At 40.1% G+C, this 13,355-nt stretch overlaps 1 protein-coding gene across 2 annotated transcripts in view; it reads right to left on the reverse strand.

The window, feature by feature from the left end:
* Eprs1 (glutamyl-prolyl-tRNA synthetase 1) overlaps positions 1–11,359 on the reverse strand; it is a 64,384-nt gene extending 53,025 nt beyond the window's left edge. For both annotated transcript variants that reach the window (XM_070022764.1, XM_070022763.1), the window contains exons 1-6: positions 11,237–11,359; positions 8,539–8,623; positions 6,127–6,226; positions 5,063–5,219; positions 3,237–3,376; positions 164–258 (exon numbers count right to left, since the gene is read on the reverse strand). In XM_070022764.1, the coding sequence (XP_069878865.1) occupies positions 164–258; positions 3,237–3,376; positions 5,063–5,219; positions 6,127–6,226; positions 8,539–8,623; positions 11,237–11,282 (623 nt within the window). In that variant the 5' untranslated portion in view covers positions 11,283–11,359. The remainder of the gene's footprint in view (positions 1–163; positions 259–3,236; positions 3,377–5,062; positions 5,220–6,126; positions 6,227–8,538; positions 8,624–11,236) is intronic.
* Positions 11,360–13,355: the final 1,996 nt, after the last annotated feature.

Here is a 13,355-nt window from a genome sequence, read left to right on the forward strand (position 1 = left end):
TAATATTATGTTAATAATTAAGAACTATTATGACTTTTTAACTCCCATCATCAAAATCTTATTTATTTCCTTTTGTATCAACTCTTTAGTATTAGAAGTTGGGTAACTTTTAAGGTTTTCCCACTAATATATTTAAGTGTAAGTTTGAGATGTATTTCCTTACCCACTAGCTTCTGGAGGAAATCTGACAGTAACCTTTCCCATCTCTGCACCTGGAAGCTCAACAAACTTCCCAACGTCTTGTTTTTTCTCAGGTGCCTGAAAAGAAAAACATCAACAACAAGCTATATGGTTAAATACTTAAGAACATGTTCACTATACCTACTAAATGACACACTATAGTAGTTATGAACAAAATAATGACTAGACCATCATCCTGCACTTGGGTAATTAAAAGTCTGATGAAGGAAATAAACAAAAGCACACACCAGTAATACCGGTAGTGTTTTTAGAGGGTACAGTTAGAACATGTAGTAAAGCTAATCAACAAGCCAGGCACCAGTGGCTCACCCTAGTAATCCTAGCTTTTCAGAAGCCTTTGATCTGAGGATTGTGGTTTGAAGCAAGCCTTAGGCAGGAAAGTCCATGAGACTCCTATCTCCAATTTATCACCTAAAAAAACAGATGTGACTCCAATAGAAGAGCACTAGCTTGAACACAAAAATTCAGGTAAAGTGCTCAGGCCCTAAGTTCAAGCCTCAGGATCACAACAACAACAAAATTTTAAACTGTGAATCAACAATATCCAGGTCTTCAGGAAAAGCTTACAAGGTAGTAAGAACCACACTGGATCTTTCCTGATTTTGGTTTTGTACAGATACGGAGGCTTGAATTCAGGGCCTCAAGCTCTCAATTGTCTTTTTCTACTCACAGGCTAACAATTTACCACTTGAGCCACAAATTCAATTCTAGCACTTCATTGGTTAATTGGAGGTAAGATTCTCTTGCTTTTGTCTGTCCAAGTTAGTTTTGAATAGAGATCTTCTGATCTCTGTCTTCTGGGTAACTAGGATTATACATGTAAGCCACTGACACCTGGTTCCAACCTGCATCTTAAAAAGTGGAAATGTGCCAGGCACCAGTGGCTGCTACTCAAGTAGCTGAGAGCTGAGAATCAAGGTTCGGTTCAAAGCCAGCTCCAAAGCCAGCCTGAGCAGAAAAGCCCTTGACACTCTAATCTCCAATTAACCAAGAAGCACTAGCCTGGAGAACAAAAGCTCAGGGTCAGTGCCTGGAGCAGAAATATTTCAGATGGAAAGGCTAAAGGGGCTAAAGTGTTTAGAGGCAAGACACAAAGGCAGGGAAGGGCAATACAGTATCTATGCATAGTATAGGTCCATGAGCAAGAAAGCTGAAATACATTAAGTCCAAAACAGAATGTATAGGCCAGGTAGTGGTGATTCCTGTCCATAATCCTAGCTACTCATAATGCTGAGGTCTGACAATCACAGTTCAAGGCCAGTCCAGGAAAAAATAAGTCTATGATATTCTTATCTCCAATTATAACAAAATACCAGAAGTGGAGGTGTGGCTCAAGTAGTAGAGCACCAGCCTTGAGTGAAAAAGCCGAGCAAAAGTTCAAGCCCCCATACTAACACACAAGGTTTGGACTTGGCTTTTATGCTTCAAGTAATGGCATCCTCTAGGGGAAATGAAATGTTACTTTCATAATTTAAAACCCTACCTAGGACAGCTAAGATGCAGAATTAGAGAAAGATAAGACCACATGTGAAATGGTATTTAACAAAGATGCAATAACATAAGCAGAGAAGTAGGGTTGGATAGAAAGAAACCCTGTATAAGAGGACTTGTTGACTCATTAGATGGGAAAAAATGGTAAAGGATTCGCCAAAGTATTAGGCAAATTTTACTACATCAGAAAAACCTTCATTAAATAAGAACTATACTATTCATGTCGACGATGTGAAACCAATCAAATCAGAATGATTCTAGAGAAGAGGACCTTTTCTACTGTACTCTATTCTATATCTTCCTATAGAAGTATCAAAAGGATCTGTAGCATCCAAGGACTCAATGGTTAAAAACCAGAAAAGAGAAGATTCAGGAGAAAGACAGTAAAATAATAATAACTAAGTTGAAGGTGTAGATTGAGGGAATGGGACTGTAGTTTAGTGATTGAGTGCTTGCCTAGCATACATGAAGTCCTGGGTTTGATTCCTCAGTACCACATAAACAGAAAAAGCCAGAAATGGTGCTGTGGCTCAAGTGGTACAGTGCTAGCCTTGAGCAAAAGAAGCTCAAGGACAGTGCCCAGGCCCTGAGTTTAAGCCCCAGGACTGGCAAAACAAAAAGTGTAGATTGATGGTAGAACATGTGCTTAGCATAGATGAGGACTTGGGTTCAATCCCCAGCACTAAACAACAAAACTAGAGAAAATTTAGTTATATAAAATTTGAATTGTCTAGGAAAAATACTGGAGATTCAATCTTTCACAAGTATAAAGATTAGGGCTTTAAGTAATCTACCAGTTAATGTCAAACTAAGATTTAGCAACAGTAGATTCTTCTAAGATAATCCTTTTTCACTGTGAAAAGATAAGTTCATTTTTTGGTAGTGCCTATGAATTCTAGGTTAAGCAAATACTGCCACTGGGATATACTCTCAGTCCCAGAAAATAAGTTTTATGAGTAGCAATGATTTCCTTCTCAGAGCCACACTGAAACATTAGCATTTAAGAAAGGGGGAGGGCTGGGAAGTTGGCTCAGTGGTAGAGTGCTTGCCTCGAATGCATGAGGTCCTGGGTTCGATTCTTTAGCACCACATAAGCAGAAAAAGCCGGAAGTGGTGCTGTGACTCAAATGGTAAAGCACTAGCCTTGAGATGAAGAGCTGAGGGACAGCGCCCAGGTCCAGAGTTTAGCCCCCACAACCGGCCAAAAAAAAGAAAGGGGGAAACAGTCGGACGCCAGTGGTTAACACCTGTAATCCTAGCTACTCAGGTGGCTGAGATCTGAGGAGTGCAGTTTGAAGCCAGCCTGGGCAAGAAAGTCTGTGACAGTCTTTATCTCCAATAAACTCCATAGAAAAAATGGCTTAAGTGGCAGAGAGCTAGCCTTGAGCACAAAGAACAGCGCCCAGGCCCTGAGTTCAAACCTTAGGACTGGCAAAAAAAGAAAAAGAAAAAAAAAAGAGAAAGGAGGAGAACAAGGAGGGAAAGGTAGGGAAAGAGGGGAGAGAAGAAGGAAGGGAAGGAAGGAGGGAGGCAAACAGGCTTACCACTTTAGCTTTGCTTGTTGAAACATCCCACTTGGTATCTACTGACTGGAAGGCCTGCTGGGCTTCAAGAAAACCAAACCAGCGTTTTACATGAACTGGAGCCTTGTTCTGTTTCATTTGTTCTTGCCATGCAGCACTTCCTATTAGCAAACATAATTTAAAAACTATTCTATAAATCTGCAACCTCAAAAGCAAAGTTCTAACCATGGTTAATTCATGTAAAAGAGATTCAAGTCCTTCTTCTGCAATAAAAAAATTTACACATGTCCTAACACTTCAATGTATTTTACAGAGTTGACAAAAAAATCACTTTTTCTTACTCATGCCACACACATTGTAAAACCAACACTTAATTAAGAAAAAGATTTCAAGATGAACTAGAAAAAACAAAATCAAGATAATCAAGATGCTCTCTTGATGCTGCTGGTAGCTAATACCTGTAATCCTAATCCTACCTATTCAGGAGGCTTAGATCCAAAGGATCAAGGCTTGAAGCCAATCCAGGCAGAAAAGTCAGTGAGAATTCATCTACAAAATAAACCTAAAACTGAACTGAAGGTATAGCTCAAGTGGCAGAGCACCAGCCAAGTAAGCAACCTAAGTGAGTAAAGGATCTTGAGTTCAAACTCCACTAATGGCAAGAAAAAAAAAGGCACTTAAGTCTGTTTAGCAGTTTAGCATTATAAAGCTACATTCTTAAAAGAACAGTAAGAAGCCAAGAGCAAGTGTCTAATGCCTGTAATCCTAGCTACTCAGGAGGCTGAGATCTGAAGACTGGTTCGAAGACAGTGCAAGCAGAAAAGTCCCCCATGAGACTCTTATCTCCAATTAAACACTCACAAACCAGAACAGCAACTATAGCTCAAAGTGGCAGAGTGCTAGCTTTGAGCCAGGCCCTGAGTTCAAGCACCATGACCAACCAAAAAAAAAAACCAAAAAACAAAATTCAAAATAGATAAAAATGAAGGACACTCCTGTAATACTAGCAAGGGAGGCTAAGGTAGGAAGGAGTCAAGTCCAGCAATAAGGCCATGACTCAAGTAGGAGAGTATCTGCCTAGCAAGTGAGGCCAAATTCAAATCCCAGGGCCTTATTATATATATACCTCAATAAAATCATATATTTTAAGTAAGTGGAGTTTTCTGTATATGTTATATTTCATGAAGCTTTTTTGTCTCTTCAAAATAAAAGGCTAACAGGTTTCCCAAGTTGATAAAACACTTCTTCCTATGTGCAGCAAACTAGTTGTAGAAGAGGAATAAGTAACCTCCCAGAAAAGTGACACCTCAAATCACTAAATTAGCCCTTCTTATAGTCCTAGTGATTTTTCCAATGCGAGCTAAGTGTAATGTCCAAAGTAAGGATGAGGCAGCAAAGCTGATATAAGAGACTGAGGATTTTAAGCAAGAATGACAAACGCAAAGGCAAGAGGAACTTAAAAGAAAATCCCCAGGGCTAGTAGAGGACAAGAGATTCCTGTAACTGGATATAAATAAGAAATTTGGATGACTACTCTAGATGAACCCGCTTAAGTTATGGCCTAAACATGTGTGTATGTATAGGTTGGGTGTATACACATACATGCATGCACATGTGTGAATACTTTTTATCCAGCAAAATATTAAAATATTAAATGATTAAAATAAAGTATTTTATTTGGGCTTGGTGGTGCATAATTGTAATCCTAGCCTCTTGTGAGGCTGAGGCAGAAATATTGCTTAGGTTTAGGAGTTTAAGGTAAGCCTAAGCAAGTCAGCCTCCACTTTAAAAAAAAAGAAAAAAAGCCAAAACCATAGAATGCATATTTTAAGAGGAATTACTGATACCTTTTAAGGTGGCCCATACACATAGATCTGCTAAGGTCAAGGAGTTCCCAACTAAGTATGTTCTCAAAGACAGGCAATGATTAAGCTCGTTGATGGCAGAAGTAAACAAATTACATGAAGGTAATTTTGTAGACCTGAACTCCAACCAGTGGTCAATCTGTGAACACAAAGAGAGAAAAGAAATACACTGCAGAGTTTAGACCTTCGAAAAAGATGACCACAAGAAAAAATGGCAGTAATGTAGCACAACATATTTGACTTCCTAATGTAAAAACACACTTTTCTTACCTCAAATTTTTGAATTATGTGGATTCAATTCTAGAAGCACAGGATCTAAGGTGGCACTTAGATAAATATCGTATTTTGTTACTTTCCTGAAGATTTGTGGAAGGGTATTTCAGGAAGAACAAAAAATACAGACAATTTAAAACTGATATGCCTACTGCCTTATCTACAAAGCATGAAAACTGGATGGAATGATCTATACAGTCTCATGCGCCCATGATATTCTAGGAAGGTAGGAAGATGAAGATGCACTGAATGCCCCCAAAGTACAGTTAGTTTGGGAATAAACAACTATTTTTTTTTTGGGGGGAGGGGGGTCCGGTTGTGGGGCCAGAACTCTGGGCCTGGGCACTGTCCCTCAGCTCTTCAGCTCAAGGCTAGCACTCTACCACTTGAGCCACAGCACCACTTCCGGCTTTTTTCTTTTTGCTTATGTGGTGCTGAGGAATCGAACCCAGGGCCTCAGGCATGCAAGGCAAGCGCTCTACCACTGAGCCACCTTCCCAGCCCTTTTTTTTTTTTTTTTTTTTAAGAAAGAGAAAATATTCTAGTTCTTTACTACAGTGGTGATCAAGCCCAGGGCCTGCCACATGCTAGACAAGTTCTCCATCACTGAGTTATACCAATTCTGAGAATTTTTCTTTTCTTTTAAAAAAATAAAACCACAATAAACATTTCTTAATTAACACTGTAGAGACAATGTACTGTAAGACAATATTGTTCTCAAAAATCCAAAAGCAATAAATTCAAATAAACAAAACATACAAATAAGTGTTTACCTCAGTATGTTCCATCAGGTTAGTGCCATAGAGCCCAGCTGTAGTGGCAACTCTGGCCAAATAGCGAAGTATGGAATTTACGTCTGTGAACACCACATTCCTAGAGTAAAAGCATGAGGTAAAATATTGCAGTCGTTCTAGTAAACAGTAAGTGGTGAGACTATGGAATATATGTAAAAATGGAAATCCTAATATACTTTCTAAGTTCTTTTCACTACAGCAAAATAGATTTGCTTACTTACCTGTTTCTATCCAATTCTAATTTGTTATAAAATATGGGGCTCAACCCACTAATTACTTCAGAGCGGTCTATGCGTGCACATGCGCACACACACACATACACCAACACACACAATTGTATAATGCCTTCTAATTTTAAAAATACAACTTCATCAAAGTACTATTTCACCAGGATGGTGGTGAGCTAGTACTCAGAAGGCTGCCTAGCCAGTTCAAGAATCTGAATAAAAAGCATAAAACCATCACACACACACACACACACACACACACACACACACACACACACACACACACACACACACACACACACACACACACACACACACACACACACACACACACACACACACACACACACACACACACACTATTCTGCTAGGATATCTCTGAGGCAAAAACTGAAAAATTATTCCCTAAGGAGTTAAACCAAATCTCTTCTCTGGATAATCTCATCAGCCCAAGAAGGAAAGAACTAAAGACACTGACAGCAGAAGTTCCCCAAAAACAGATTAGCTAGACTTTCCTAGAGTAAGCTCAGAATTAATAGAACCAACTCTCAGTTCAGAAATTACCATTCTCACTGTTTTCATGCTAACTACAAAAGAACTACTACCAGAAGTTGTCAGATGTTTGAAAAAAGCCTGTAATTTTAAAGACAGTGACCAAAATAAATAATGAAACAAAAATTGCAATCAGGGCTAAAGGTATAGCTTAGAGGTAGTATATACAAGCTTAAGACCCTAGGTTCAATCTCCAGCATCTTTACAACCAAAGAAAAATAAACATATAAACAAATAAATTAAGAACAGGGAATAATAAAAGGATTATCCAGAAACATATAACAGAACCCTCAAAGGCTAGCATAGTGTCTGACACCTGTAATTCCAGTATGCAAGAGACAGAAACCAGAGGATGTTCAGTTCAATGCTGCCCGAGCTACATAGAAAAGCCTTGTTTTAAAGAAACCAAACAACAACAAAGAACAAAAACCCCAGAGCTCTGATAATAAATATGTGATAGCAGAAATTAAATTTCAACTAGAAATACTGGATAATAAAATTGGGAAAAAAAAACTAGAAACAAAAGAAAATGCAGATGACAACTTAAGAAAACAGGAATTACCTGAATACTCTCATTAATAAAACAGAAAATGGAGCTGGGGTGGTGGAGCTGGGAATATGGCTTAGAAGTACAGTGCTTGTCTAGCATGCATGAAGCCCTAGGTTTGATTCCTCAGTACGGCATAAGCAGAAAAAGCCAGAAGTGGCATTGTGGCTCAAATGGTAGAGTGCTAACCTTGAGCAAAAGAAGCTCAGGGACAGTGCCCAGGTCCTGAGTTCAGACCCCAGGGCTGGCACAAAAAAGAAAAAGAAAACAAAATGGAGCTGGGTACTGTCTACACCTATAATCCTAACTATTCAGGAGGCTAAGATCTGATCATGGCTGAAAGCTAGCTCAGGCAGAAAAGTATATGATACTCTCATCTCCAATAACAACCAAAAAGCTGGATGAGGAGCTGTGGCTCAAGTAGCAGAGTACCAGCCTTTGGCAAGAAAGTTAAAAGACAGTGTACAGACCATAAATTCAAGCCTCTTATATAAAGCCACAGTGGTACGCACCTGTAATCCCTGCAGAATGACCCTGAGTTTCAGGCTAGCGTGGGTCACATAAGGACTTGTCTCAAAAATAAATAAATCTTTACATGTAAATCTTTCTTCACATTTCTATTTTTTTTTTGTTTTTGCTTTTTGTCAGTCATGGGGCTTGATATCTGGGCCTGGGCGCTGTCCCTCAGCTCTTCAGCTCAAGGTGAGCACTCTACCACTTGAGCCACAGTGCCACTTCCGATTTTCTAAGTGGTTTATTGGAGATAAGAGTCTCATGGCCTTTCCTTCCCGGGCTGGCTTTCAACCACGATCCATAGATCTCAGCCTCCTGAGTAGCTAGGATTACAGGCCTGAGCCACCGGCGCCTGGCATATTTCTAGCTCTTAAAAACAGATAATGAGTGAAATCACATAGCTAGCTGACAAATATAAATCCCTGTATTCCATCCTTTTAGAATAACAAAGTTCACTTCTTTCTAGGAACAACTCACCAAATGAGCAAGTGAAATAAGCATATAATATTTAATTCTGATTATTTTTAATAGTACTGAAAATAGAGCACTTACTCAGAAACATTAAGAAGAGTCTCTTTTCCTTCTTCAACAGAAATGCTGACATCACCTTTCACATGTTCTACTGCCAGCAACGCTTCTAAAAATGGAGGATGAAAAGATTTATTTCTGTTTAACGACAATATTTATAACTTGGATCATAAAAGCAGTAAGGATGAGTCAATAATCCAGCATTAAGTCTTAATGGGAATAAGCTATTTTCTCAGTAGTTTATAGTTTAGAAAGCCTACAGGAAGTCTTATGTTTTATCTCAGAGAAATAACTGAAGAGCAAACTAAGGCTTGGACTACCATGGTAGTCAGCATCTGAAAGCAGAATTAAGGCAATCTTGATCTCAAATTCTAACACACTGCATTTCAAATTAAAGCCTCAGTATTGGCATGCAGACACAGACACACACAGAGAACACATTGAATATAGTTGCTATGAATTTTTACATTGTAAAAAGAGAATGTTCTCACAGAAAAATGCTAACTATTAAATGTAAAAATAATTGTACAATTGGAAGGTCACCATGACAATCAACATCATAAATTAGATGCTGAAACAATGCATGGATGAAAGGAGCTGTTCGTATGGTTCAGTTTTTAAATTATCTGTAAATTGAAAGAAAAAACTGCAGCTGGGAAAGTGGGCTGACACCATCTTAAGTGATCAAGGATAAAATCATTAGGAATGGGAAAATTCAACTCATGTATCACTAATGGGCTGCAATGATAAATAAGAAATCATATCTGCAATGGAGAACAAGGATTATTGTGTTACTCCTGCCAAAGATGCATAGAATAAATCTGACTACAAGGAAATGTCAGACAACTAGACTAGAAGGTACTCAAAAGTAAGTGGCTTTTAATCTTCAAGGACAAGGCTATGAAAATCAAGGTTAGACCACTAACCCATTCCAGATTGAAAGAAACGGGGAAGACATGACAATATGGTGATCCTAGACAGAATGTGGACCTTGCTTATGACAGCTATTACTGGAACAGTTAGTGTTAGATTAATAGTGTTTGTAGGTATGGGAATTGTATCAATGTGTATTTTCTGACTTTGATGGTTGTGTATATCAGGTACAGAGTGTTTGCTTGTGGGAGATGTATACTTGGAAGATTCTAGGGAGGTAAAGTACCAAGTTCTCTCTCCTATCATTTTTATGTATGAAATTATTTTAACATTAAAAAGAACATACACTATACATATAATATAGGGAAAGTCTAACAATGTAATCTATTTTTGCTAAATGCTTCATTTAATTTTATTGAAGATAAAACATGGAATTTGAGCAAGTGAGAAAAATTAACTGAAAGTCAAGAGAAGCAACTACAAAATTAACGTATATATTCTAAAACTGGTACAGAGTTCAAAATGACAAATTTCTTGATTCTTCTAATATTGACAAAATAGTTCTGAGTTCTGTAATTTATAAAGAAAACAGATCTATTACCTCCAGAGTGATTTTCTAAGTGACGTAAGTTAGAATTACAGCTATTTATTACACACCTAAAAGGTGTCAGAACTTTATCTCTAAGTCTTATTTCATTCTGGGAGCCAACACTATATAGAAGACATTCCACCTTTCTTATAAAAGGAAAGGAAGCAAGTAAGCAAGGAACTCATCCAAGTTCCACAACTAGTACTTAGCAGTCAGGACTGAGGCTTAGGCCTCCATCAACCAAATAAATGCCTTTGCCCACAACCACTAGGCAGTGGCTAAACTATTATCTAGTGCCTTTCCATTCCCAAATCAAATCTACTTCTTTTATAGAGCTTATTGATTTGCTGTGATGTTAACACATAATTACTGGAACCAATATACTAAAACGTTATCATTTTAATTATTCAAGCCGGCTAATGGTTTATAGGGCCAGGAAGGGGGATGGGAGTTGGGTAGTGTAGTGCTTGCCTCATATATATAAAGCCATTCTCAGAAACACACGCTGTTTTTAATATGCGCAGACAAACATCAACATTGAGAATCATCCCCACATGACTCTTCCTATTTAAAATTCTCTAGAATACTTTATGTGCCTAGATCCTTAATATGCATTAACATAAGCGAGTTTATTAAGCTTAAATTCTTCAGTGTAATTTCTCAAAGTAATGAAAAAGTCGAAATCCTAAGCGATCTAACCACCACAGCAATCGCAGGCTGAACTCAGAAGCTGTATCAAGAAAGCAGTACCGCTGACATTTGTGGAGTACATCGCCCCATCAATCTATGTGCCTACATACTCCACCACCTTTAAATAAAAATCAGTGCGCTCTCAGGTAACATTCTAAATGCTATCATGACCTCTTCCCTTTGAACTGGATAAAACATGTAAGTCGGGTCAAGTGAATTCGGGATCTTGGGGAGAATGTGAACAAGTGGGGAAGGAAACATGCTATTTCTAAGAGGAGTCACCCCACCGAGAGAAGATCCCAAATGAAGACTCCAGTGGCCCAGGCCCGGGCTAACACCGCGCCTCCTCCCACACCCTCGCAGACAGACCTAGGCAAGGGAGGCCTCCGGAGGCCCGGGACTAGGCCGTGGGCCCTGGACGACTCAGTTCAGTCAGGGGTTAAGTAAAGCCAGGCCGCAGCTTCCAGACGGTGACTGCCACTGCGCCAGGCCGGGGCCCGGCGACATCCCTGCCCCGCACCCCTCCGGCTGATGCAACCCCACACAGGCCGGGTGGCCTCGGCTCCTTACCCAGGGGAGGGTCTCCGGGATTCACCGTGAGACAGAGCTTCGCCATCGCCTCGGGTCTGTAGGCTCACACAGTCGGGACGCTGAAGCCACACGGCAGACTGACTGGAAGCGACAAGGTGCAACGTGTGCAAAGCGCGCCGCACGCCAACGCCGCAGCAGGTCCCGCCCCGCCCGCGTGCCGCGACCGCTGACGTCACCGCGCAAGACGACGTGCGTCATCACAGCGCGTCTGTCTCTACCCGGGCCTTCGGACACGCCCGTGGGTTGGGATCCCGCGGGTCTGGGCCCACGTGACGTTGCGCCACCGAGTGAAGCAGAGGATGATGTGGCTTTTGCTGTTAAGGTGTAAATAAAAAAACAAAAAACACTCTTACTTTCATCGTGCCTCACATGACAGCAACGCACACTAGAAAACACAAAATTACACGTAAGTAGTCCACCCAGGCCAGGCTTTGAGTACGGTGGCTTGGACCAACCGATTGCAAGTATTACTAACTTCTTGTGTGAGAAAACTTAGGCCCATGAAACAGCCGGCTCTTGTAGTATCTTTAATCGTACAAAGAGGTCGTTCAGCCTCGTCCGTTTGTGAGGCCAGGGCGTCCCCATCAGTGTCACCCGCTTCCTCGTTCTCCCCATCTCTCCCCACCCCACCTGTCCCCTAGGTTGTCCTAGCTCCGTTTGAAACATCCTGTTTTTAAAGGTGGTCATGGAGCTATGAAAGAAAGGAATCATGGTAGATGACCGCGGTGTATTAAGAAGTGGAACGATGTGTCCATCCGCACAGTAGAAAGTTGGTGTGTGAGGATACCATGATAATCTCTGGAGGGAGAGGGAGGTTGTTTTCTGTTGTTCTGGTGCCAGTCCTGGCGCTTGAACTCAGATCCTGGGCTCTGACTGAGCTTTTATGTTCAAGGCTAACACTCCACCCCTTGAGCCACAGCTTTTTTGGTAGTTAATTGGAGATAAAGAGTCTCACAGACTTTCCTTTGAACCGCCATCCTCAGATCTCAGTCTCCTGAATAGTTAGGATTAGAGGCTTGAGCCATCATCACTCTGCTAACCCAGTCTATTCTACATGCTGTTTCCATTGCTGTTCTTGTGTGGTGAGGACCTTAGCAGGCAATGCAGACAGTCCTGCCTAGATGGATTGACAGGGTCATGATTCTTGGTAGATACAAAGTATTAACACAATGCATTCTTTTTTCTATAAATGTTTTGGAGTATGTGATATCTTACCTGGAGTTGGTACATGAATCCTAGACCCTCGACTTTTCATTTCTTTGGACCACCTGTGTGTGCAGTAAGTCTGTTTAAGATCAGAAGAGGCATTTTCATCTACCTTTTATCTGTGGCCCCTCATGCCTCTTCCCAAGACTCAGAGTGCCCCAGTTTGAGAAAGGTCTACTTCACACATTGTGTGTATACTTGCTGGACTATCTTGGGTTTTTCTTCTCTGTTCTTTTCTTTATTTTTTGCTTATGTGATGCTGAGGAATTGAACCCAGGGCCTCATGTACGCAAGGCCAGCACTCCACCACTGAGCCACCTTCCCAGCCCGTTATCTTGGGTTTTTCATAAGGAGTGACTACTAATAATTCAGGGGAGCACAACCACATATGGTGTTTTTTGTTTCAATTCTTGCACAAAGAACGTAACCTGAAATAACCAGTTAATTAATCTATTATTTTCCTATTGTTCTGTTGTCTCCTTACCCCACCTTTCAATGTATGCTGCTGTGCTTGCATTCTGTTATTGGCTGAATTTCCTGTCCTCGTATCTGGGGAGTAAACTTTTGCTTATGCATTGGCACTTGACTGATCAAGGTGCCCACATTGAATTCCTTTGTGGGTGTACTTTTGCATTTGTACTCTTACTTTCTCCATACTAAATCATGCTCAACTAAAATTTCTGTGTCAACTTTGAATTCTTTCTTTGATGAGACTAAGAAGTGTCATTTGTCTTCACTGACAAATTTGGAATAAAATATTAAAATTAAAACAATTAAGAGAGAAAAAAGTGCTTACTTTCTTGAAGACCATCACTATTAAGGGAAATTGCTTCTAAAGGTTAACAGGATTTTTAAAAAACATGGTTTTATTAGAGATCAAGTATAAGCAGGC

This window comes from Dipodomys merriami, unplaced genomic scaffold (assembly GCF_024711535.1).
Source record: "Dipodomys merriami isolate MVZ:Mamm:240054 unplaced genomic scaffold, mDipMer1.0.p SCAF_153, whole genome shotgun sequence".
NCBI lineage: Eukaryota > Metazoa > Chordata > Mammalia > Rodentia > Heteromyidae > Dipodomys > Dipodomys merriami.